This window comes from Mastacembelus armatus, chromosome 7, assembly GCF_900324485.2.
Source record: "Mastacembelus armatus chromosome 7, fMasArm1.2, whole genome shotgun sequence".
NCBI classification, from domain to species: domain Eukaryota; kingdom Metazoa; phylum Chordata; class Actinopteri; order Synbranchiformes; family Mastacembelidae; genus Mastacembelus; species Mastacembelus armatus.
This window is the reverse complement of record NC_046639.1, coordinates 5,354,889-5,382,090: the sequence shown is the minus strand read 5'-3', so window position 1 is coordinate 5,382,090 and position 27,202 is coordinate 5,354,889. Positions and strand designations below refer to the sequence as shown.

Sequence of the window (27,202 nt, the reverse complement as noted above, 5' to 3'; positions counted from 1 at the left end):
CACCCAGCCAACACCAGCACTGCTCCAGTTTGCCGCCTTCATCCTTTTCCACTCCCTCCTACTGAGACATACACTCACAAACATACACACAATCACACAGAAGGATCTATACTCCTTCATGCACAGGCATAAAGAGAAATTACTTGCCCTGCACAGGCAGCAAGCAAGGTTGCAGTAAACCCACATGTGCCTGCATGGTTGTCTTTTTAGATGGTGTCATTGTGTGGGGTTTTGTGTGGTTGCATTTCTGCTGTATCCCTGAACAAAGACAAGAAAAAGCTAACCCAGAAATCAGGACTCCATCTTAAGTTTTTTCACCTAGTTGGCCAGAAAAACCACAGGATGGAGAAATGAAGGAATACAAGTATTTAGGATCACAGTCCAACCCAGAACTCGGTCACTAAGGAACCACACTGCTACCCATATGGAACGCCTTATGAATGTCAAAATGCACGCAGCTCTCTGGGCTCAATAAATTCAGGCTGTGAAAACACTGAAGTGTGGCCACACAAAGCATATCAAACACATGAACTGTACAAAATGTTCACTGCTGTATAAGAATTCAAGCATATTTTGTTTGGGGCTATGATTTGTTTTGTAGTCTCTCAATGTTCTTGTGCACTGCTAAGGTTTTTGTCTTGGCAAGCATACAACTTCAACAACCCATACACTTACTTCACACATCAGCTCTATCAAAACCAGGGAGGTAAAGAAAGTAACAGTAAATGTCTTTCATATATGGGCGCACCTCCTGTAAAACATGAAGAGGGAGGACAAAGGAGGGAGAGCCACTGGTCCACTCTGGGGGAAGCGCACAAACATACATGTCAGCGTTTTATTTATTTTTTATTTATTTATTTATTTATTTTTTTCAGTAACACATCTTGGCTAGTTTTAAACTCTTGGCTTTTTGTTTAATTTCACCTCCAAAAAAATTCACACAAGCTACTTCCTTTCCAAATCCCCAGCTGTGAATTTTCTTTCAGTGCAAACCACCCTGGTTTGGAGACATTACAAGTCATTTGGCCAAATATACTGTCTCATATTTACTGATCCTCTTTTGACTCTGGATGTCTATGATACAGCAACATCTGTCTGTTTTTGGTTGATGCCCCTAATCATTTTGGATTTTTGTCAAAAATATCTACAACTATATATAGACATATCCATGGCCCACTTCCAACAATGAATTGTAATGACTCCAATGATTCCCCTAATCATTTAATAAGTTAATTTATCCAGTAGGGTTTTTTTTCTGATTGAAAAATTGCAAAATTAATGATATTCCTGTGCCTCAACTGTAATTTGTTTTCATTATTAAACTGATATGTATTAGCATTTAATTCATAGCACCACTGTGTTTAGGTACAGAGTTTACAACCTGTACAGTACAGTAAAGGCTGTGTGTATAATGGCTGTACACACTTCTTCTGTACACACTTCTTGCATTTTGAGTCAAAATACAGACATTTCTTCTTTTGCAACTGTGATTGGCTCTAGTCCCCCACTCAACCCTCCATAGAAGTGGTATAGTTAATGGATGGATGGCTGGTTGTTCATCACTGATTTTTCTTTTCACGCACAGGCACATCAACCTTGACTCCACGAAGTGTGAAAAAAGAAGTATTAAGATGTAAAGACTATTCACTGTGTATTCTTGTGACAGCTGGGATGAAGCCGCACAGCTAGACCTGAGTAATGGCTGCGTGAATAAAACAACAACGGGAGAGAGTGCTTTGGAGTTTTTGTGATGGTGGAAAATGTTCAATCCTGACATGTCGGCTCATTAATGAAACATTTGACTGTAAAAGCAGTTTTACCGTTAACTGGATATAGTGAGACTCTCTTATTTAAGAAGAGTAATAGAATCTGACTGTACATTAATATCTCACGCAAGGAGATGGTCGAGAGCAGTCATGAAATAGAACGGAAATAACCTTATGGATTCTTTGACAACTCCACTTCCGTACACTTCATTCAGATTATTGTTTCTCCTCAAGTATCCATTAATATACTAAAAGCCAGAACCCCCATCTTTGTGCAGTAGTCTTGTTTTGACATATAGCAAATACCTTATGAACCTCATTTCCTTTCCTCTAATGAAATTAGTGAGCTCAATGTAATTACATTTATCAGCCCCAGGAAACAGTCTCCTACAATCTCCTGGTATTGATGAGAAAAACAAATTGTCACTACATTCAAGTATTTGTCAACAGTATTTGGCCTTTGTTTCCTCTTATGTTCAGGGAAGTGTAACTGAAATGTAATTTTCATTCTTTAATATCTAATTATTTTAAAATTAGTGGTGTGAATTCCTGTAAAACATGTTCATCGGGCTTAGTCAAATATGGTTTATTGTTTTTGAAGAGAAAAATATCCAGCTGTGACCTTGTTGCGCAAAATCCGGCCCAAAGCTGCGACTGCTAAGGCTTTACAGTAGAAGAACAAACAAAAAGAAAATGTACCTCATCCACCCACTCACTCAGACACACATAACACACACACACACACACACACATATAGATAAACACACACATGTTCACAAATCCCTCCCAACACATTCCTCTCTGATATGACATCAGGCAGCACCAGGCGGGCTCCCTCCTGGGTTCACTTGGTGTTAAATTAAACAGTAAATCATCTCAGCAAAAGACACAAGAGTTATGTGTGAGTCAAGGGCAACAGTTCTGGGCTCTTTAATAGGAGATGAGGAGGACTTTATGAAGGAGATAAATAACAGCTTAACAAACAGCCTCTGTCTGGTTCCCTGGAGGTTGGCCTCAGCGACCCTGTGGATCAGTAGGATGAAGGAGAGCCAAGAATCTGTGTTCCTCTGAAGACATGAAAAAATAATGTGCAGTGAAAATTGGAAGAAAGATATTCAGAAGGGGACTCAGGGAGGTGGGGACCAATGAAAAAATGGGGGAGGAGTAAGGGTGGCAGCGATTGTTGGTGATATGAGACAAGGTCGGTCAAATAGAAAGGACAGGTTGACAGACAGGTTAGTAGTCAGACTGGAGGACAAATGACAATAGAGCAGAAAGGCAGACACAGAGGAAAGCATGGAAGCAAGACAAGCAGATCAAGCAGACAAAAAGACATTGTGATTGGCCCATCAGGTAATACTTTCCTCCCACCTCTGCTCAGTAATGTTTGCCTGAGAGACAAGCCTAACAAAATAAAATGTGATTCAACACAAGGCAACAGCATTTTGTGGAAATGGAAGAAAAGAGTAATTGTGAGGGGAAAAGTCCTTGGGCATGAGATTGAATTGAACTGAGGCATTTTTGGATGCAAGTTGTGTGATGTAAAATTCTAATCTCACTTAATGTGCTTGTATTTTTCCATTTTCCCCTTCTTTGCTTCTTTCTTTACTGGAGGTAAAATGTGAGGGAGAATGAAAAATGAGGCCTGCACGAGAATAATCTGATCCTATTTACTTTGTCATTTACGATGAAAGGCCTCCATCAGAATCTTTTCATGCAAGTATAATGGGTACTGTCATGGTATGATCATGTTTTTGTATGATGGTAAAAATCTCCTGACCACATAAATACATGCACACACACTCATAGGAATACAGACACGCGTAAAGATTCGGTACAAGCAATCACCATTATGTGTATGTGAGTGTGTAATAAAATTCCTCACCGTGCAATGAAATGCTTTAAAGCATCTTAAGATGAAACAGCTCCTAAGATAAACAGTTTAGCGCCAGATGGAAAGTTGTCACTATTTTATAACTCGCCCTTTAACTTTGCAGGTTTGCAGGTTGCTTCTCGCTTATGAGTGTTTTTGGCCAATACTCCCTGATGTTGCTTTACACATTTTTATTTGCTGTTCATTTTTCAGGAGAAAAGAACATTTCCTCCCAATGCCCTATAAAAGCTCTAACATCCCACAATGTTCATAAAATCAGAGTGATGCACAGCTCTTTGCACGGCGCCTGGCATTGCAGCATACAGGGGACATTGTTATGGTTGATCTGAGGCTGTGCAAAATGTTTCTTTATATAAGGTAATTTGTGCTGGTCGCTATATAGTCAGTTCCACTTTAAAAAGGACTCAGCCCCAAGCCAAGCGGCTGGAGCAGATTCCAGATTCTCAGCAATGTTTTCCTGATGACTTCTAGGACTAGAAAGAGGTGCGCAGAAACTGACCTCTGCTGGCATTGATTCATTTTTGCATCTGCACCAATTAAGGGACGACAGGCAACCCTTTTCAAAAAGCACAAGCAGCCATCTGCATGTCACCCTTATTATACACGTGCTGATGCTCCAGCAAAAATACACAAGCATGAGTCCACAGACACACATGCATGGCTGCACAAACATACACCTCCTCACTCTTCCAAGGATCATTTGTCAAGATGACAGCTGGACCCTTGCTGAGGTGGAGTTTGCCAAGCAGAATTCCTCGCTTGCTTAGTGGGAGCCAGAACATCCTGGGAAACATTCTGACACTTAGAGGCTGGTGTGTGACCGAGCGTGTGTGTATACACATGCGTGTACACACCAGTGAGCAAGTATGTCTTTGTTTTTGTGAATGTACATGTGAATGTGTAACTTTTTAAAACACCAGCATGGTGAGGTCTAGCCTCTCTTCAGTTTCTGCCTGTGCTTGGCAGGGGCAGGCTTGGCAGGGAGCAGCCCATTTTGTCAGGCTTCCAGTCAACATCAAACATGCATGCTGCTCCCACCTGTACCTGGACACCTTTCCTCCTTTTCCTTTCTGCTCACATCTGGGTCCTTAGACATCTGTTTACCTCACGATACCCCCGGGTGTTTGTCCCTGTAGGCTGGAAAGAATCTACTGTATGCCACGCCTTCCAAACAAATCCTCAGCTGTGTTCAATGGAAATGTGCAATGATGAAACTAGATGTCTCTCTGACTAGACTGGAAAAGGCAGTGCAGGCCAAATTTATTCCAGCAGCATAAGATCCCAAAGAGGTCAAATTTCTGGACATGTGGGAAACCTCTATGCTCTTTCTCACAACAGAAATCCACCCTGCCAGATGGATGTCCAATCAAACAAGTCCTGGCAACTTATCTACACTTCCTGTTTCCATGTTTCCAGCCAAAAGGACTCAGGCTTAGCTACAGAGTTCTGCTGATGCAGTCAATTCACAGCCACTTTCATTTATCCCCCTCTTACTCTTACTCCCCTCACTTTTTCTTCTCTGTTTTCCTTATAGTCTGCATTTTTGCTCTTCACTGCTGCCTGATGGATTTAGAATACGAGAAAAGGGGGTAGAAGAATAGGAATAAAGTGGTAGATGAAAGGTGGACAGTGCTAAATTGTGTGTGGTTTCTATGTGTGAGGGCTGGACAGGGGGGTTGATGGCTGGGGAAAATGCAATAGAAGCAGATTTTGTGCCACTCTCTCTCTCTTTCTCTCTCTCTCTTTGTGTCTCTCTCTCCCTCTCTCTCTCCTCTGTAAGTCTCCAACACTTTTTAATTATCCAGATTGGGTTTCTTGAGGATGAAGGGATGAGGGAGGAAAAGGAAGTAACAGGGGGTCCTTGATATTGTCCTTGTCAAAGCCTAGGGGAGTGACTGGAGAAGTCATTCATGCATCCATCACATTCTCAATTTCACAATTTAATCAATCCCCTAATGAAAGAGAGTGACAGAGAGGGAGAGACGGGGTTATAGTGAGGCGGCAGCCCTCACACACTAACCCTGCTAAGCCAAAGCTAAAGGGTGCGGCCGCTCTTTGTCTACCACTACAATGGCTGCCTTATTTTTATTCTCCGTGCTTGGAAGAAAGGAGTGAGGAGGGCGAGTCATTCCATTGTTACCGCTAGGGAGAATAGCACCTCTAATTTGCCATAAGCCTGCACCATTAAAGACCAGACTCCTTTCACACTCCAGTAATTGGAAAAGTCATTCACTGCTTAACTTCCATTACTTCATGTTATTTTCACTAATGCAGGGATACAAAAGCACAAAGAGCACCCTATCTCTTCATTTCAGTCTGTCTGAAAAAATCTGAAAATGCATCTGTCCTCTGTGTCCCTGCTGTTAAATCTAAAAATGACATTGGCATTTTTTTTCTTCCGCAGACAGGTAAAACTGAGCTTTTATCAAACAGGCTCATAAGCATGTCCATACAGACTTTCTGCCACCTCCAACTAATACTGATCATCCATTTAGTATAGTTAACTATTCAGTATAGTTAAACACTTGTTTGGTAGTAAGTGGTATTTATTTTTGATTCTGTTTAAGTTTGCGATCATAAAATAGTGACTGGATAGGCGTCTCAGTTCAGCATTTATGATTCACAATAAAAATCACAATTTATGCTAGAACAATAACCTGAGAGTTAGCAGAGCTACCGAGGTGGGAGATAAAGGAGTACGTAATTTTGTTGCTTGAGGACAAGTAGGAGAAAGAAGAGATTTAGCCATTTTTCAAATGTTGTGGTATAAATAATGACTTAACCAGACACTACAGCTCTGTCAGGCTGTAGTTAGGCAAAGCAATACAAATAGCTAATTGCTAACAACAACATGATAACATCACTATGACACAATTAACATGCTAATATTTTGCAGATATGTTTACTGTCTTAATTTAGAATGTTGCCATGGTAACATTTGCTAATTACCACTAAACACAAAGTGCAGATGAGAATGTCAATAGTTTTCCAGGTATTTGGTGATAACAAATTAAAATGATCACCTCACTGAAATAGTTCAATTCTCTTCCGAGGAGGAGGGTATGACTGTATTTCCTAAGTTTCACAGTATCTTTTATGTTAGGGTTGGTGCTCAACATGAAAACAGCATTTTCAGATTTACTTGGCTGAATATGGACAAAGACTCATTTTTAACACACAGGTATACCTGTTCACGCCGACTCCATGCCCAGTCTGCGCCAGCTAATGAATACAAGATGTTATACAGACTGTGTTTTATGTTTCAGTTGGTAAGAGCATTTTTGAAAATCCCAACTTCTGACTGAGATATTCAACATCAGTCCTGCCCTACCTTTTGAAGAGATACAATGCTCGACATCAAAGCCTGAGTAAAAGTCTGTGTTTTAAAAAGGCCACAGGAAAGCTCTTAATGCAGACACTTTGCTGACTCACAGCAAAACACACAAGGTGTCTTTTTATCTTTGAGCGTGCACCAGAGTACATTTGACAGATGGAGTGTGTGTGATATGCCGTGCCACCTAAAACCTTTCACATAGAGGTTCTTTCTTTTCAGAGTTGACCAGTCTGTTTGTCACCTGCTGGCCATTACCTGCATTTTTTCTATACCTGTTAGACTTTGCTGTATACTGCTATAGGGACATAGCTTTCTGTTTGTGTATGTCGGCATTTGTGTTTGGAGCAGCTATCCCTGTTTGTTGGGCTTTAAAGCTGTGAAAGGCCTGGCTTTAAGCTCTTTAAGGTTTTGCTCTGACTTTTGTTTTCTGTACCGTTTCTACTGTCCTCCTGCTCACTGCACCAGTGTCATTGTCTGGAGCATCAGCGAGCTACAGCATCCCTAATTGGCAAGTCAAAAATTACTTTTCATTTATTTAAAAAATTTTGAGGTCTCTTCTATTTTCAAATAGAGCTTCACAGATTCTGCCTGCCATTTATTTGAAGCTGTCTGGAAGACCTTATGCACAAAACTCCATAACAGTTTAAGCTTCATTTTAATCTGGCTGAAATTTGTGGTTTTTGTCCAATCAGTGTCAGGTGATTTCTAGGAAGGTCTGACACTGGATTTATTGCAAACAGACTTTAATGTGGTTTATGTTTGCACCATTTTCTCCAATGAACAGTAACATGTGGCCAGTTTGTTGAAAAAACTGTCAGCCACATCCTTTATATTTCTTCATTCTGTGTCACACTTCAAGAAAACTGAAAATAAATTTGAAGAAGTGTCAGAAATTAATCCAGGACATGTGGCCCCTCTTTATTTCCTATTACAAAGTCTGAATCTCCTCTGACTGACAAGGCTCAGCATAAAAGAAGAAAGAGTACACAAAGAACACGCAGTCCAAAATTGTATGTCTGAAACTCAGGTGCTCTCTGTAGATTACAGAATTAAAGTGTGCATGTATTTGTCTTTATGTATGCACTAATGTTACTCTTGTTGTACATCTCAAACTAAAGTTAAATAAAACTTTGTGAGCCATGTGTGCACAAAGTCGCAATCGAACAGTATATGTCTGATCATCACAACCCTTAGTGTGACCACAGTGTGAACAGGCCTACAGTCTGATTTTCCCTCCACCACCCTCAGCTGCACATTAAAGGCATGAAATTAGTTGTGCTTTGTACTTGTTCCTTGTACTTGTAGAAAAGTTAGCTGTGGTAAGGCCAGTTGACTTAATCCAGTTCAGTCTGACTTTCTGAATATACAACCTGACTAGACAAGGATGTACAGGAGCAAAGAGCAGTGTACACTTTAATGTATGTATAATTTCTATGGTAATTGCTTGAATCTCATTTCAAGATCAATGAGAGCAAAGCATACAAGCAATGCATATGACAACTGCTATTGTCTGTGCATGCTAAACCTTAGATTACCTTTATATCTGTTCTTCAAGGATGGGAATAGGCTATTATAAAATGTATGTGTAATGACTGTAGTTGTGCATGCCCTGACTGAGAACTGAAAGCACCTAGTCAGTTCCTCTTATTTATACATTTATAAATAAATGCTGTTAATCAAAAACAAGCAAGGAGAAAAGCAGTTATCCTGTTTGGGACTAAAATGTGCTAATGGTTTTATAATTACTGTTTTATCAATGAGATGCTTTTGAAAAGGGTCACTCATTGATCATTGATGTGACTGGAACACGCTCCATTGTCACTGTCATAATTCCTCCTTTCTTGGTTTATGAAGCAAAAATACTATTTTCTGCTCCTGTAAAAACAGCACCAGAGCTGGTCCTAAGTCATCGTTTCTTCTTTTTATAATATCATCACTTTCACAACAACTCCACCCTCTGGTGAGAAGGACAGGCCTACAGATGTAACAAGTATACTGGCTAAGACAGTATTTCTGAACACAGCAATTTCTACTTTGAATTGTGTATACTGGATTAGTAAGCCTCTCTGCAGTCTTCCCTGTTGTTTACATATAACCCTTTCTCTCCTAATCTGCCGTGGTTAGAGTTGCATGGACTGAGGAGAAGCTTGAATACTGAGGCAAAGAAATGTAAGGGTAATATGCCCAGGAAGGCTTTGGTATCACACAAAGCAGAGGGGTCCACTGTTGCCTGAGATTTAACTTGAAACGCCTCAAAATTAGAGCCAGCCAAGCTGAGCCAGTGGGTTTTTATTTACCCCATGAAACAGAAAATACAAGGCAAAAACATCAATATCAACTAAATTCGTTCCTATAACAGGTCAACAAAACAGAAATGAGTGAAAAGGGCAGCAAACAGAACTGTCACCCCGGTGCTGTAGCAGGTGTTTGTCCCAGATCTGGACCCAGTTTTTAGTATTTTCATTTCGAAGGACAAACACATTCTAAAAAGTAACTGAAAGGTAAAATAAAGAAAATTGCAAGTTTAAACTACAATTATTCAAACAGTACAATGAGCCTCATCTAGAAAATGGTGTGTGGCAGCAATCCAAGCACAAATGTAACTGTGATCATTTACTCTTGTTTGCACATAGAATGCAACAGAGCATCACATAAATAAGAGAAAAGCTCAAACAAAGAAATAAAGATATGAAGATATATGAACAGGAGACAGACAAATATCTAAAGTCTTCTTGTGTTAACATGTTATCAACAAAGGTAACTTTAAAGACCTAAGGCTAAATTATGTTGAGCTTATGCAATAACTGCTACGGGAGCTGAATACCCAACTCAATTTAGCGATCAGAAAAATGTAAAGCTATGTGCAATGCTATTTAATTTAAAACAGCCATGCAATATGTACCTTTTGTAAACGTGTTAATCCTTCACTAAGAGCTTTTCACCAGTTGAGGGCAGAAGAAACAATTGGCATACACAACCTTGACATATCACTACGTACCTATGATGAACTTGACAGCAAACAACTATTGTTTACATATCCTGCAAATAGGAAGCAACGTTAGCGTTTATGTGGAATTATGGTTCAGGCTAGGTGATGAATGAAAGTACAGTGTTCAGTCTTCTTTTAGCGCTGCTTTCCTCTCCACTGATGGAAATATTGTTTTCTTTAGTGGCTAAAAGATCCACAGTGTTCAGCAGATACCAATTAGTCACTAACTTTGTCTGGTAACTTTGGAGCTCAGCACATAGCGTACAATGGGTCTTCAAAACTTTTTTGCTGAAACCAGCTGCCCATACTGTAGCCAAAAAAAAAAATCAAAGCTATTAGAGCAGTGAGAGTCAAACAGTTGAGCTGCAGCCCAAAAAACAAAACAATGGGGTGACAAATGCTGTGCAACTCCATAGAGCCGAGGGGAACTGCAGAGAATCGGTCAGAATTCTCAGTGGTTCCTCTCTAAGAGAGACCAATTTCATATACAGGCTTTATGTGATCCACTGTTAATACTGTATAAATGTATTATTTCCTTAAATATTTAACTCTATTAGGGTGTTGGTTTAGTTCTGATCATTTTTGAGATTGTAGTTTACTGCATAGCCTTACTGTATATATTATATACAAAATATAGTTATACAAGCACACACTTGGTGTTATGAAGTGTTGGTGGTGGTGATGACGAAGGAGAGGTAGGACCCAAATGCAGACACAAGCAGGCTTTATTAACCTGATTTGACCAGGCAAACTACACAAAATATCTCTGCAACTCAGCGGGCAGGCAGTCAGACAACAACGCCACTCGCCATTCTGGACATAAAACAAAAACCTTCTCTTCTCACTGTTGCAATACAGCGCAATACATACAATACAATGCAATGCTCTGACACTGAACAAAGAAAAACAGGAGATATAAATAGACTCAGAACCAAGACTAATGGCAAACAGGTGAAACTAATGAACTAAGGAGACATAAAGTTATCAGTAACTCATAAGCCCAACACAGGAAACCAAAAACCAAAATGGAAAATTCAAGCAGTTCATTTGAAAAACAGAAATTGTCAGGCGTAGGTCCGAGGCCGTTTGGGTGGACGGCCTCTCAGGCAGGGGTAGGTCCGAGGCCGTTCGGGTGGACGGCCTCTGAGGCAGGCGTAGGTCCAAGGCCATTTGGGGGGGCGGCCTCTCAGGCAAGAGAGGAACAGGTGCAGCTCAGGCTCTGTAGCACTGATGGCACTGGATTTAGGCTCTGGCTCTGGCTCTGGTTTCGCAGTGCTGGACTCTAGCTCGGCAGCGCTGGACTCTGGCTCTGGTTCTGGCTCTGCAGCGCTGGACTCTGACTCTGACTCTGGTTCTGGCTTCGCAGCGCTTGGCTCTGGCTCCGCAGCGCTGGACTCTGACTCTGGTTCTGGTTCCGCAGCACTGGACTCTGGCTCTGGTTCTGGTTCCGCAGCACTGGACTCTGGCTCTGGGTCTGGTTCTAGCCTCTCAGTGCTAGACTCTGGCTCTGGTTCTGGCTCTGCAGCGCTGGACTCTGGCTCTGGGTCTGGTTCTAGCTTCTCAGGGATAGACTCTAACCTCATCGGCACACTGAGGTTTGCATTACTGGAGGAGAACCTCACCGGGGACGCTGTCGTCGGCGCACTGAGGTTCGGGTTGCAGGAGTGGAATCTCAGTGGGGACGGCCACGTCGGCGTACTGAGGTTCTGGCTGCTGGAGTGGGACCTCAGCTGGGACGGCCACGTCGGCGTACTGAGGTTCTGGCTGCTGGAGTGGGACCTCAGCGGGGACGGCCTGATCAGCGCACTGAGGTCCTGAACACTGGGCAGCGATGAGAGATTTGGGCACACCAACTGACAGGCTAGCCGGGAACTGGGGCACTGGAGCCTGGAACGCTGGAGACTGAGACACATTGCCGCCTTGCCTCGTGGAAAGGGAGTTGTAGACTCCTGCAGATCTCCAGCAAAGTATGCATGGAGGTGATGAAGAAGGAGAGGTAGAACCCAAATGTAGACACAAGCAGGCTTTATTAACCTGATTTGACCAGTGCAATATTATTAATGTAAATGTTAAACAGAGCAGGACCCAATGTGCTTCCTTGTGGAACACCATTAGATAGAGGCAGGATGTTTGAAACAAGACCCTGTGCCCTCAATGACTGTAGGCGGCCAGAACAGTAAACACCACTGCACCGTCTGTTCATGGTAGTATGGCTCTTCCTCCACTTTCTAACTATTTCTTCAGATGTTTTGACTTATGTTTGTGGCCTGCACATGCACTTGTACCCTCTCCCATCTTTATGAAGCCTCACAATGTGGTTTCTTACTACTTTAGACAATTTCTTATCACGTGGAGCCACATGCTCACATTTCTCACTTTTCTATGTCTCACATTGCAACGTAGTCTATCTAACATGCTTTTAATCATACACAAGATATAAATGCCTTACACTTTAACAATAACAGAATTATAGATACAATTTTAGATTATTTTTCTTTTTTTTTTAAAGGGGTGTAGTCAGTTTTGTTGTATATGATAAGTACTTGTTTCTACTGTAATTTTTTTTCTGTCCAGTATATGTTTATGTGATGGGTTACAGAGAAGCATCTACATCTTGTTTTGTAGCATTATACTGTAAACTAGTTTGGGTTTCTGGTTGCTTAGTATAAACAACATTACATTGATGTGTTTTAGACAAAGTTTTTTTATAGCCACTTATGTTATTGTGCTTTTCTCACACTAATGTTAACCTGTCAGCATGGAGTATAGATCATTTAATCAAACATTGCAATTTTAATATGTTTATTCCACCAATCATTAAAATATGATAAATAATAGCTTATATCTACAATATGCACTGCAGTCACATATCTAAATAAGAATCATAAGATACTTCTTAAAGTGTTAGTTAACATGAATTTTTAAGTGAGAATTAATTCCTTTGCACACCAGTGACTTTGGTGGTAGAGCTGCACTTCTGTGTTATTCATTCTCCTTTCATCTCCACTTCTCTGTTTTTCCCCAAAGACCCGGTGGCATGGTAATTTCTCATTTGATTCAGTTTTGCCTGGCAGAAGGGAGCTAAGCTTACTGATAAGATCTCCTTAAAGAACCAGACAAGTTGTCAGTAATGAAGGGAATTGCTTTGATCCATCGACAAATAGGTCATTTAGACAGTGTCTGGTTTCTGATGCCAAATGATACAGCCATGACTCTCTCTCTCCCTCTCTGTCTCTGTCTCTATGTCTGGCTCTCTCACAGTCACTGTCAAGCTCTCTTAGCTGAGTACGTCTTGTCCATTCTCTCTCCTTTATAGATTCATATACACACTCACGAACAAGACAAAAGAAGAATAATCAGAAGGAATGAAAGAAAATGACAAAGAAAGGAAAGGAACTGAAAAGCAGTTTTTGATTATTATTGGCACTCTTGAAAATGAATTCTTTTGTTACTTATTATTGAATGGAGACATTTTGTGTGTATGTGTGAGTTATTATGTATTCCAGTGTGAGGTGCAAGATAGTGGGGAAGTGAGAGAGTTTCCCTCTTTTCATTAAAGGAAATAAAAAGTACTTACACAGTTATGAGAAGCTCTTCATGTTCATCTCATGCTGGGCTTTTTCCAACACATTTCCTCCATTTCTGAAAATAAAAAGACAGACTGACGGTGAGAGCTGCCCAGTAGTGAAATGACTGTCACAATATTCTGCAATAAAACGAGTGTCTGATAACATGCAACAACAGCTATATTAATTTGGTTGACAACCCTTATTGGATTCTGTAATGCATAACCATGTATATGTGCATGTGATTCATTACATGCATTATTAATCACAAGCCAGACATAGTGGCGGCAGCACTTTGTCATGTCTTTGCTTGTTGTGAGCTCCATCCAGACAAGCTTGGTGTGGGAATTGGAGGTGAAATGATGTTAAAATATAACTCATTCTTGACATCATTAATTGCTATACACAAAATGTTTCACTGGCAGAGAAAGCAAAATTGTGCATGTATGAGTGTGCATGTGTGCATATGTGCACACATATAACCATGCCCAAATATTTTGGTAGAAACCGATCAGGATAACAGTTCTGACATCGTTCCCCCACAGTTTTAAAAACGTTGTGGGAGGGAGAGCTAATTGGCTGAAATGACTGGAAACGTGCAGTTGAATCTCTTTCTCCCCCAAGCAGGACGACTTGGAAACGGGTGGGAAATCAGGGGGCGGGGAAAACCCAAATGGAATTATGGAGAGCTATCACTTCCTAACTGGTGAGGATTTATATGCCACTGCCAAGGCCAACGGATTGAAGTAATTTCATTTTTCATGCATGACTTCTGTCCCCATGGAGACCTGAAGCAAAGAAAGAGAGAGAGCAGAGACTGATGAGAGAGTACAACAGAGGGGAGAGATGAGAGGAGAGGGGAGGAGTAGAGATGAGAGGGAGAAGGGAGGGCAGAGGGAAGGAGAGACATCGAGAGGGGAGGAGAGAAGAGGGATGAATGAGAGGGGGACAGTTTGGCAGACGGATGTGTAATAATTGGTTGTATTTTATAAAGCTGCAGGAGAGGCAGAGGGAGTCACTGCATGAATCTTTTTGCTTTGCCTATACAGGAGGGTAATGGCAGTACACTGAGAGTTCAACTGAGCTGCGAGCTAGATATTTGTTAGTTTGTTGGTGTTTAACGGGTAGAGTTTCTTTGAAGTAATAGCAGTCGATGCCTGGAGTTCGTTAATTATCATAGCTGTCAGCAGTAATTCACTGAGATTTGTGCAGAGGCTTCTGACGTTCTCCTCCCCCTATTTCCTAAAGAAAACACATACAGACATGCACAAATAGCATTAGTGGGATGTTGTGACAGCTCTTCTAGCAGTCTTACAGTGAAGATGCCTATGACTTATCAGAGTTGTTTGATTAGAAAGGCACACCTTGGCCAGACCTTTATAAAAGAGAGTGGAGGATAATGTTGATCCTGATCAAGAGAAAGAGAAAGCAAATAGTGGTAATAGCAGTGTCAGTGATGGTGACAGTTTTTATTCCAGCCATTGGAAGAGTCAGGATGACACCTGTCTAATACTGTACGTCCTTACCTTGTCCTTGTTAGTTGCTCCAGCTATTTTCTCGGCAGGGCAGAATTCCTGATGTGTCAAAAGTGTGGCTAAATTGGTTCCTCGAGTGGTGAAAGATGGGGAGAACTTCGGACAGTCTTTCTTGTGGTGCACTCAAGCTTTCCACTGAAATACTCATTGATTAGAGGAAAAAGAATGGCCATTGCTGTCTGTGTGTGTGTGTGTGTGTGTGTGTGTGTGTGTGTGTCTGTGCGTGAGAGAGCGTGTGTGCGTGCGTGCATGTGTTTGTGTGTGTGTGTGTGTGTGTGTGTGTGTGTGTGTGTGTGTGTGTGTGTGTGTTTGTGCATGTGTGTGCATGTTTTAACCCACACTGTGGGGACAGAAACCTTTTTACATAGACAGGGACCAGAGCTGGGTCCCCATGTTATGACCAGGCCTAGGGAAAACCTGGACACAACAGGTGTAGCTCTCACTCTTCCCACTCACAGTAGCCCAGAAGAAACAAAATTTAAGTTGTTTATATGAGATATGATATACATCATGAGCACCAGTTTGAGGTAGTTAGCCAGTGCTGAGGGTTAAGACTTGGTATTATGGTTATCTCAATGAATGTCCTCTAAAGGATAGCTCTACAAATGTGTGTATAGTACATGCAAGCACACTGTAATCATGTTGACACACCTGCTGATGGTCACAGGTTGTCATGTAGCTAATGGACAGAGATGTGATGCTTGGAGGTTTGGGCTCTATTTTGGCATTAAATTGAAAAACTCCTCCAGATGAGTCTCAATTACACAGCACTTCAGTACAAATCACAGGCCTAGCAGTGCACTTAATGCCCCTATTAGCTGTCTATCTGGCAAGGAAAGATGAACCAAACCTATTTCTCAGAAAACATTCTGCTTCCCATCTCCCAGAGTTATTAAGTAATTCTCCCCTCGTGTCCACCCTGGATTTCAGACTGTTATTTTCTTCTGGCCCATTTCTGCCTCCTCAAAATATGTTTATTGTTATGCTGCCTGTTGTTGCTTCCCTAATTACACAGCAATTACAACCTCATATTTTCACTTTCCTTTCTAATTGTCATTTTTTGTTCACAACCTGTCTGCATTCCCAGCATGGCTCCAGCAAGTCTTTATAAATCACTACCTGACTGTCAAAGTTAACATTAAATATATGTTGATTTCATTTCTCCCTCCCTGAAGTATTGAATTTAAATTTCTCTTTTGAAGAAGTCCAATTCTGCCAAACACAATGCATCGCACTCCCTGTGGGAGCACTAATGGAATTCTTGAATATGTGGTAGCTAGAAATGCCAAACTGTGATGAATGTGTGTGTACGTGTATGTGTGAGTGTGCATCGTTGTGAGAGTGCATGCCCTGGGTTTCTGCGTTGGTGTGTGCATGTTTCCAGTGACTAATATGCAATATCAGGTTTCTGAGATTGTGTACGGACAAAATTATTAAATTCCAAGCTTCTATATCACAGACTGGTCCTTGAATAACAAACATCTCACTCTCACAGTAAATATTGCACCAATAGGTGCAGATTGGCCATGGTAACTGTGCATTTGAGTTTAGTTTCTAGGGTGTGAGAAAGGATGGCTTGGTGAAACACAGTATGAGACGCTGATAATCACTTCAGTGACTTTGTGTTCCTCTCTTTGTTTATCATGATACAGATCCGTTCAGACCAGGACCAGGATATCTCAATCCGATACAGCATTACTGGAGTAGGAGCTGATCAACCACCCAACGAAGTGTTCAATATTGATCCAGTTCTTGGAAAGATGTTCGTCACCAAACCCCTTGATCGAGAACATCGCTCTTCTTATCATGTGAGTTTCTCTCTCTCTCTCTCTCACACATACTCACACACACACATACATGCACAAGTAACAGCTGTGACCTCTGAGATGAATCCTACAAACAGTATTATTCAGCCAATTAACCATCTGACACACTAGTCTCTTCACCATCTCAACAGAAACATGGGGGTCAACTTTTTCATTTTGCATAATGGATAGAAGTGGATATATAATACAGTGGATAGAAGACAGTTGTTTAAAAAAAATAGTAAAATATATAATAATATGATAATAAAACAACATATTTTCCTCAACCTACAAAACACAAAGTTTTAGAAATCATTTAATCACATTAATTTAGTAAACTTTACATAATATTGCATTAAGTTAGTAGCATCAACATCATGGGAAGTAAAAACCATGTTCTAGAGGAGGCATCTGTTTTCATGTACTTTCATCATTGTGATGAACAGCTCAATTTTCAGTGCACAGCTGGAAAGAGAGATTCCAATTTGCACCTTTTCACTCTTATAGAAGCTAATTATCTCCTGGACTAGCTTTATATTCGGCATAAAGATATAAGACTAGTATTGATCTTACCATTTAATTCTCAAAAGCAGCAAATAGAGATCATTCTCAAAATGTTGAAATATTCTTTTATCTACTGTTGCTAAAGTGGCCCTGAGCAAGGAACCTGAGCTTCCAACAGCTTTGCAGCCAGAGAGCTGAGGCTGAAGGCTTAATGCCCCAATCTTAATGCTAAATTGCCATAAAGACTGATCAAGTAGTATGCCACTTACCAAACGTCAAATTAACGCACTGTAAATTTTTAAACTTTACACAAATAGTAATGTAAAAAAAGGTTATGGCCCAGTGCACTATACATGGCTGTGTTTGTTCTGTGCTGTTTCAGTCTAAAACCTTTTTTTTCCATATACACATCTGTTTAGACTCTGCATGATTTTAGGATCTTGAATGATTTAAATGAACTCCATCTCTTTGTGCCTCTCCTGTCACCTCTCTCCTCTCTTCTCCTGTCACTCAGCTGGGCATTCTGGTCTAGCCTTTGGAAATATCAGTGCGGCAGCACATTTCAAATTTAAGAAAGTGTATATATATTATGTTGCTGCTTAAGCTAGTCTTCTCACTGCCATGAAAAGAGAGCCCTGAGGCTTTTATGTAGTAAGCAAACACACTGGGTTTAGCACTTAAAGTTTCTGTTTCTGTTTCTGTCTCTGTACCTGCCGCTATCCTTGTATTTATATGGGAACTTAGTCTGAGTTACAGTCCTGGCAAGCTGGCAAGCCCAACGTTTTAGTAGAAGCTGAGCAGATTTATATCTCCAAGAATCTCCAATCAATAAGGTGATTTGTTAAGAATGAAGGGAGCTTGCTAAAGGCTGCTTAAGTTTATTTCCATGTTTGTAGTAGAGGAAAAGTGTAGGTGTGGAGTACAAAGTGCAGGAAGAAAGCAGATGACAGACGGTAAACGTACATGTAACCACACCAGGAAAGGTGTTGCAGATGCTGTTGGAGCAGCAGAAAAGCAATTAAACTGTACTGTATAAAAGATGAACCTCCTTAATCCGGTAACTTTAAAAGACAGAGACAGTTTCATTTACTGAGTAACATTATTCAGGAAAGCTACTATATACACAAAGTCAGAATTTGACTTTGTGCTCTTTCTTTTGTTTACTTTATATTTCATGCAAGGACACGGCAAAGTTACGGTGTAGTTCCTTTTATTTCAAAAGAATGAGCACTTTGAAATTCAAAACCAGCCATGCAACAAGATGCATTCTGATGATGGAAAAAACCTTGGAGCTTCTGGCTCTGTTGTTATCTCTATCAGGATGCTGCCTCCTCGCCAAATGCCGAGCACTGCCTGGTAGTGTCTGTTTTCTCCCTCTGCCTTTCAAGATAATAACTTTAATGTGGACCCAGAATTACATTTTGCCTTCTTTAAACATGGCAGTAATCTCTGACTCCTGCTGTTATTGAATTAGCGTGTGGGTGCATGAGGGATGGAGGGATGAGGGGAGGTGGAGATAAGAGGCCTGGCTCCTAGCCTGTTACAGCACAGTGAGATACGATATGCGATGGCAGCACATGGATATTGGGTGCAGGACAGATCAGACAATGCAGTGGAAAAAGTAAAGTCAAATTAACCTCAGGGAGACCTGAAGACACAATTTAGGTGGTGATGTGGAGGGGAAGCAGAGGATGAGCAGCAGTGGAGAGGAGCTTTGCCTCTTTGTGGAGAAGCAGCTGATGGAAAATGCTACTTATTCCATTTGCTGCCACAATGAGCCTAGAGGCTTTTTCACTTCTCTGGCTCTCATGGTCTTGCAGCAGACAGGTAACAGGTTTCTCAACAGGCATGCTCACATGGAAAAAATACTATTACCCAAATTCTCTATATATAATCCATAAAAAAATCTCCTTATGTTTCATTTCTCATCTCCCTCCTCTATCTCGTCCTAACATGTTTTCATTTTTGTTTTGGTCAATTTACTGTCCCTTTTCCTTTGGCCTTCCTCTAGATGGATATGCCTAGCATCAAATAAATCAGAGGGTCCTTCACCTGAAATTGATTGCTGACATTTTGACAGAATAAATATTTACCAGTCTATGTTGTTAGGAGCAGGACGTGGATAGTATCTGGATACTTTGTATGATGTAAACTAAACATCCCCAGTGTTTCCAGCTGACAGGATTCCCAGTCAATAAGTCATGTTCAGGGATATAAACATTGCCAGGTAAGGTGAAGAGAATCAAACAGCTTGCTCAGGAACCAGAGTTAACTTTAAAATGCCACTTCAATCTGTTGGTTTGCCCAAAACAAAACAAACACTTCTTTAAACACATCCTTGATAATTCACTTATTTTCTCTATTCTCATTTTCATTTATTTGGATTTTCTTATCTGTTTCTGTTTTTTTTTTTATTCAGACTTCATAAAACAGAAAGCAGCACATTTTACAGCATGTATTGATTCTAGTAATAACTATGTCCGAACTTTGTGAGAAATCCTAGTTGGTGATTCCATTGATGTGAGCACAGCTCAGTTGAATCTGAGATGGGCTGACTGGAGATTTCAGGACTCACTTTCAAACAAAACCAGACAGCCCTGGGATTCACCACAACGATCCTGAAACAGGAACCTTGTCTTTGCAACAAAGCCAACTTCCAACAAAATAAGATGTTTCTTGTTTTGGTTTGTGCTGAGATAAAAACTTTGAGGGACTAAGTGTAAAGGAGATAAGAAGTCTGAGAAAGTGCATGACCGCACTGGCAATTTCTCAGCAAGAAAAATATCCTAAATCTTTCTCTGTTTAATATTGCTAAGTTTAGACTTTTAGAAACTCTTACTGTATAAACTGTATAACTCCATAACGTAGACCTTATCAGTCAGTGTGTTCATGAGCAGGATTAAATACCAAATTCAGAAAACAATGCAGAGGAGTTCTGTTTAACTTTAAATGAGCTTTCAAAGTTTTCACCTTGAAGGGTAAAAAATATTTGCTTTTGGTTTTTTGGTGTTTTATTTATGTTGTTTCCCAGTTTCTTCAGTCCACCTCTCAGAGTGGAGATAGCAAGGAATTCACAGAGAGATAAGGGCATCTATCCTGAGTGAGTTTCAAACATCCCAACTACCGTTTAAAAATACTGTTAAAAATAAGCAGTAACAGCCTTTTTAAATATAGAATGTAGAGCCAATTTAAGCAAGAATATGCAAGTTCTGAGGTATGAAAGCCAACCACTCCACCAACCACTCCCTGCTCTGCTACGCTCTGCCCTACGTCCTCATTCTGTACTCTGTCTCAGCTAATTTAGGAATCAGAAACCTTAGACTTCATGTGCTGACTGACAGCTGTGTGGCCTCATTATGGTTAGAAGGTTAAAAAAAATAAAAATAAAAAATTAGATATATCTGCCCCGCTGTGAGGCTTTTTCAGTGAACATTTTAAACCACCTCTCCACATTTAGATATGGTATGGAGAAAATTGTATATATTAAAATAATGTGATTGATTGTTTTTATTTTCCACACTGGTGGAAAACTCTGACAACACTTTTTTCATCTCTATGTAACTATGTATTACATAACATTTCAGTAACATGAATATTAGATGCAAACACTTAAAAATGAACTACCAAAACTGATCTGGACCAGGCAAAACTATACTAAATATTATTTTAGGTACCAAATATCACTAGGTTATTTCAGGAACAGTGTTCTTTTAACACTAACTGTACTGCATGCTTTTCTTAGAAGATATGGAAATAGAAGAAATTCACAAACGTTTACCAGCTAGTATACATTTTCTTTCCAAAACCTTGCATGGGAGGTTGAAGTATTTCTGAGTCTTGAGTAGTGTCTGAAGAGCCTCCTGTCAGGATGTACCTACAGGGCCTAGCGATCAGACGTTTAGGTCACCTGATAGGAAAGACCCAGGACACAACTCTCTCTGCACTTGCCACTGCTCCTAAAACATATTTCTGTGAACTCACTCTAAGGCTTGAGAACCATTGACATAACTGTATCAACACTTTTTAGTTCCTCTTTTCTCTTATCCTGGATTTAGTCACTAGGACAATTGGAGGACACTTTTTAGAGAGATTTTAGACCTCCCACTCTTTATTAACTCACACTCCTGTTGTATGACAAATCGAAAATATAGGAAATTTAGAACAATCTGTAATCTGAGAGCTACTGAGCTATTGTTCATTGTATGTCATATAGGAAATTTTCTTTTTCATTTATCAGCACCAAATGTTTACGTTAAATGTTTTCTCCTGAAAACCAGCAGACACATTCCTCACAGACTCATGATAAATTATTGAAATTCATTGCTTTATGCTCCCACAATCCTAAATGTAGACTCTAACCTAACTTCTTATATGCTTATGTTTTCAGTTGCGTGCTCATGCTGTGGACATGAATGGGAACCAGGTTGAGAATCCCATCGATCTATACATCTTCGTCATTGACATGAACGATAACAGACCTGAGTTCAAAAACCAGGTCTACAATGGCTCTGTGGATGAAGGCTCTAAACCAGGTATTGACACATGAATGCACAGAAAACAAGAACAAGTATGAAGCCATACTGATTATAGGATAGATGCATTTGTTAAAAAAAATAATTAGATAGAAGTGGACAGAAGACCTGCAAGCTGGTATACCAGGGGAGATTGGTGCCATTAAAAGTATGACTATGCCAGTGAATCTTTGACGCAACAGAGAATTTTCCATTCCCCCTGATGTAGTAGACAGACGGAAAATCTGTTTCCTACAGAGGCTTTTCATTTAGCTGGCTGCAGCAGTGGCCATAAACCAAAGAGGGTTCTCAGGCTGGAGAGGAGATTGAGGATTAAATGTACCACACTGTAGCACCACTGGGTCATTTTATGTCCAACCTCAGAGCGGAAGAATCACAGAGATGAGCTCTCTGTGTGCATGTGTGTGTGTGTGTGTGTGAGCTTGATGAGGCAGAGTTTATTGCACTAGAGTGATCTCAAGAGGGGTCCAGGTGTTCATTTTCTTTTTTTTTTTCTTTTCTTTCTTTCTTTCTTTCATTCTCTTTCATTCTGTCTGTCTTTTTTCTTTCTGTCTTTTATTTTTTCTTTCTGCCATGACCCCCCCTCCACACACACACACACACACACACCCTCACACACACACACACACACACACGCACACACACACACACACACAGACAACAGTCAAGTCCCTGTGGTACACATGACATTCAGCTGAACAATAATCATAAAAAAAGAGAGTTTTAGAATTTAGAGCTCCAGTGGTTTCAATGGAAGGCCAATTACAGACTTGAATTAGTTTGCAAATTAAAGAGTCATTATGGGGACCTAATCCTGTCAGGCACAGCTTAGGACGCCCATACAAAGGGTGCACATTAAACCCCCTAAGAGTGCAGCCTAATGAAATTAACCCGTCGATGTGTGGCACATTGTGATTCTTCATCTCCTTCTCTCTATCCCTCCATCTATAGAAAAAAAATAATGGGTGGAGGCCTGAGTCATTCTATTTGGAATCAAACCAAATATGGAGACTGTCCTTTATTTCTCTCTCTCTCTTCCCCTCCCTCCCACTGTTCCTCCCAGCTTTTTTTCTCGGCTCACTGAGAGGCCTTTAGAGTGCTCCCTCTGGCCGAGTCATTGACAAATGTTGCTTTGAAATGTAATGAAGTTTGAAATGGGAGCTGCGGTTACAATTATCCTCGGACAGGGGCTGTCACTGGCATGATATCACTATCTCTGGCAATTAGAATCAGCTACAAGAGAGGGAGAGCAAGAGGGAGAGAGATGGAGAGATTGGGTGACAGGCAGTGATCCCACAGAGTTATATGAGTATGTGGAGGCAGGAAAGCAAACAAGTGGTGCATTCATGGAAGGATAGTGGCTTATTCTGTGCAGCAGAACTGTGCCTGCATATACTTTATGTCTTTGCTTACTTGCTTATTTACAGAACAGCTTTCCAGCTATTTTAAGGCTGGCAGAAATCTGCAAGTGATCAAATATCTTGATGGTTTATTAGCACCATTTCTGTGCATACTTATCAGAACAATACAAATCAGAATGCTGTGATTAAGGTTGACCAATATCTGTCACCAGTAAATGCAAAATATCTTTTGAGTTATACAGCTATAAAAAAAAAACACTGCATATGTCTGTGCTTATTTCTGCTTTTAGCTGCTGACATTATTTACAGAACAGGTGTCTGACATTTCTCCGGAAGAAATCTGCAAAGATCAATGAATATTACAGCCAGTGTTAGCAAACTCTTACGGAACATGTTATGGTTTATTAGCCACATTTATATACATATTATCAGGTATCAGTGTGATTATTGCCAATATCTGTCACTACAATCCGTTTATAGGATGACTGATTAAACAGAGCAGTGCAGCAGAGTCTTTCTCTTAAAAAAAAAAACATATATACCATATGCTGCCATCATGCTGCCTGTGCACACACATTAATAACCTTTTTATTTTTTTCTTAGGCACATATGTGATGCACTTGTCAGCATTTGATGCCGATGACAATACCACAGCTAATGGAATGGTGCGCTATCGAATCCTGTCCCAGACGCCACACAGCCCAATTCCCAACATGTTCACCATCAACAGTGAGACTGGAGATATTGTGACGGTGGCACCTGGTCTTGATCGAGAGGTTGGTCGTCTCCATCTCAAAGCATTTACAAAACTCAAGATTTCAAAAAGAGGAAATGATGCAGAGTTAAGCAAAGAATTCAACACAGATAAAGACTGGATAATGATTTTAGTCATTGAAAAAAGTGAATTGAGTGACATGCACACACTCTGAATGAACAGCAGCGGTTCACAGGATACACCTTTGTCATTGTTTATGGAACATCAGGGTTGTTTACACTGATGATACCCTGAGATACAACTTACAAATGCTTGGTACCACACACACACACATATACACACTAAATCATCTTTTTTAGAGTAAATTGCCTGCTTCTGCGGTCACCTTGCTTATGGAGCTATAAAAGTTGTGACAAGATCCAAATGTGTTTATTCTCACGACATAGATGTGCCAGTGACAACTCTGCAAAGAAATCTCTGAGACAGATCATCCTCCCATACTGTCACCAGTGACAGACCTATTAACAACACATCATGCTGCAGTGGGCTGCTCATGTGTTGTGTGTGTGTGTGTGCATGTGTTGTGTGTAAAGATAGAGTGGAAATATCTGAAATAGAATGCCCTTGACACCTGTCAGACAAACAAAAAAGGCCATATAATCACATCTACACTCGATGAAACACAGGCAGTGGAGAGGAAAAACAGAAACTGGAGGGAGCAATAGAACAAAAACAGAGCAGGGAAAATTGGGTATTACAATTAGGAGGGAGGGTTAGTGTAAATTTTGCAATGCAGATAGTGTGATGGTGATCCAGGCAAAGAAGCTGAAGGAGCCATGAGCGAGAGAAGGAAATGTCTGAGGTAAACAGTGAAAAACATCCCATCTGATCTTCTCCTGCTTAATTTAATTTTGTTTCATCTGTACATAGGATTAAGCCAGTATTAAACACACACACAAGTATATTTGTACATGTATACTTGAAAGGACTCATCTTGATAGCATTAATTTCTAAGAACACTAATCATTTTTTCAGTCACTATATTTATCCAGAGTAATATAATTGAAAGCAGTGTTGTTTTTCAGGAGCTCCCTGTTTACAGTCACAGATAACACACATTCATACCTTGAAGTCTGATATAAATTCAATAATCAAAATGCTGTTTCAACCATTAATCTGGCAAAAAAATGACATTTTCTGGTTTGAGCTTCTCAAATGTTATAATTACCTGTTTCATGTCAGACAAAAGAGGCTATTTGAAGTGATGGATATTTTTTACTATTTTCTGACACTTTTTGCAATTAATTATGAGTTAATAATTCATCAAATTGATTGACTGTAGAAAGGTCAATTCTTAATCATAAACATTTGAAAATCTAGTGAAAAATGACAGGTCAGTCTATCATTTAAATGGGTGCAGAATGCATTGTAATCTGAATATATGAGTTGGCCAGACCACAGCTGGGCTTACATTGTGATCAAATATCAGGCCAACAAGATGAAAACACACCTAATTCTGCCTCTTCCTATAATCCCAAGCAAACCTGGCAAAAGCCTATAGACTACTCCTACCACCACTGAGGAAGAAGTAAACCCTATTAAACAATATTTTTTAAATCTGGGATGCACCATGTTTGCTGACAAACGGGTCCTCACTGTCTAAATTGGTAGGACAGAAGACGTGACAACTCTTTTTATTACTGGTTATAAATGCAAAGATCCACAAAGAGATGCAAATAACTTGATAACATATCCACACTGCATTTTAATATCAGGTTCAATTGGATATTTTTTTCTTGGTGGGGAAAATGAAAAGAAGGTTCTTAGCCTGATTCCTTATGCATTCACTGACCTGGAGTCCCTATCACCAGCAAAACTGTCCAGCTCCTCCTGGGGGACTCCAGTCCCTTCTTAGTCTAGATAATATATATATTCTGGCTCTACCCCAGTTGGATGTGCCCAGAAAACCTCCAGCTGAAGGTTTACAGGAGGATTCCTAATCAGATGCCTGAACCCCATCAGACTCATTTTGGCTGCTTGTGTTTGCTATCTCAGTGCTTCAGTCACTACCCAAAGCGCATGACCACAGGTGGGGGTTGGAACATAGATTGACTTGTAAATTGAAAGCACTGCCTTCACGCACTGGTCAAGTACAATGTCCACATTACTGCTGATGTTGCAGCAATCTGTCTACCAATGTCATGCTCCATTTTACTCTTATTCGTGAGCAAGGCGCCAAGATACATAAACTCATTTGTTTGTGACAACAACTCACTCTCTACCCGAAGGGAGCAATCCACAATTCTGAGATTCCCAGTCCACATACACTCCTCCCCCTGGCTGCGAGGGACAAGGGACAACTCTGGCAGAAGCCAACACCTACCAATATTCTTTTCTTGCTGAGAATACAGACACAAATCTCACTCCGGGTGTATATAGACCAGATGCCACAAACTAACAACCCCAGTACACTTTACTCCTACTGTACTGTACTGTTGTCAAATCCTCCTTTACCTCTTTGAACTTTTAACTATCGCAACTACCTGCCTAAACCAGACTTGTCTTTGCCTAGACTTAATTCTAAGTTAAACCTGATAAGACAAACCATTTGCAATCATTCAATGTAGTCAGGACTAGTCAAAAGATCTTCACTTTCTAAAACTCCAAGTGACGGACGGACATTCATTTTAAATCAGATACTTCCTCCTTAAAGCTGACAGGACTCCTGAATCTCTGTCAGTGAGTGTTGGGCTCTTTGTCACCTCTCTGACCAAGGCCCTTCATTCCTGGTCACTCCATTTGACTGGATATCCAATTCTATGCAGAGTCCTAGGGGTTCCAAATTGTTTCCATTTCACAATTACTGTCACCACTGTGCTCCTGAGAACACTGCAGTGTTTAGAAATGGTTTTATATCCTTGTCTCAATGTATTCCTCACTGCACCTTTATTGCAAAGACCTACAGAGAGTTCCAAAGGACCTCACGTCTTGGTTTATGTCCTGACATGCAGTGTGAATAGTGGGATCATATGTGCACAGGGATGTGCTTTCTCAAATATCTCTAATAAGTTTTGCCACATGTTCTAGACACATCTCAGTAATAAGTTAAGCAAACAGGTCCCAGCTGACATATACTTGGAATGGCACCACAAAGGATCTGAACACTTATAAAAAGGAGAGATTTCAGTTTTTCATTTTTAA

General features: G+C 40.4%; 1 protein-coding gene across 1 annotated transcript in view; it reads left to right on the top strand.

Moving 5' to 3' along the window:
* Nucleotides 1–27,202, top strand: part of LOC113146152 (cadherin-4-like) — a 214,607-nt gene that overhangs the window by 159,724 nt on the left and 27,681 nt on the right. Inside the window, exons 6-8 of the mRNA XM_026333461.1 lie at nucleotides 16,737–16,892; nucleotides 21,781–21,925; nucleotides 23,890–24,062. Of these exons, the coding sequence (XP_026189246.1) occupies nucleotides 16,737–16,892; nucleotides 21,781–21,925; nucleotides 23,890–24,062 (474 nt within the window). The remainder of the gene's footprint in view (nucleotides 1–16,736; nucleotides 16,893–21,780; nucleotides 21,926–23,889; nucleotides 24,063–27,202) is intronic.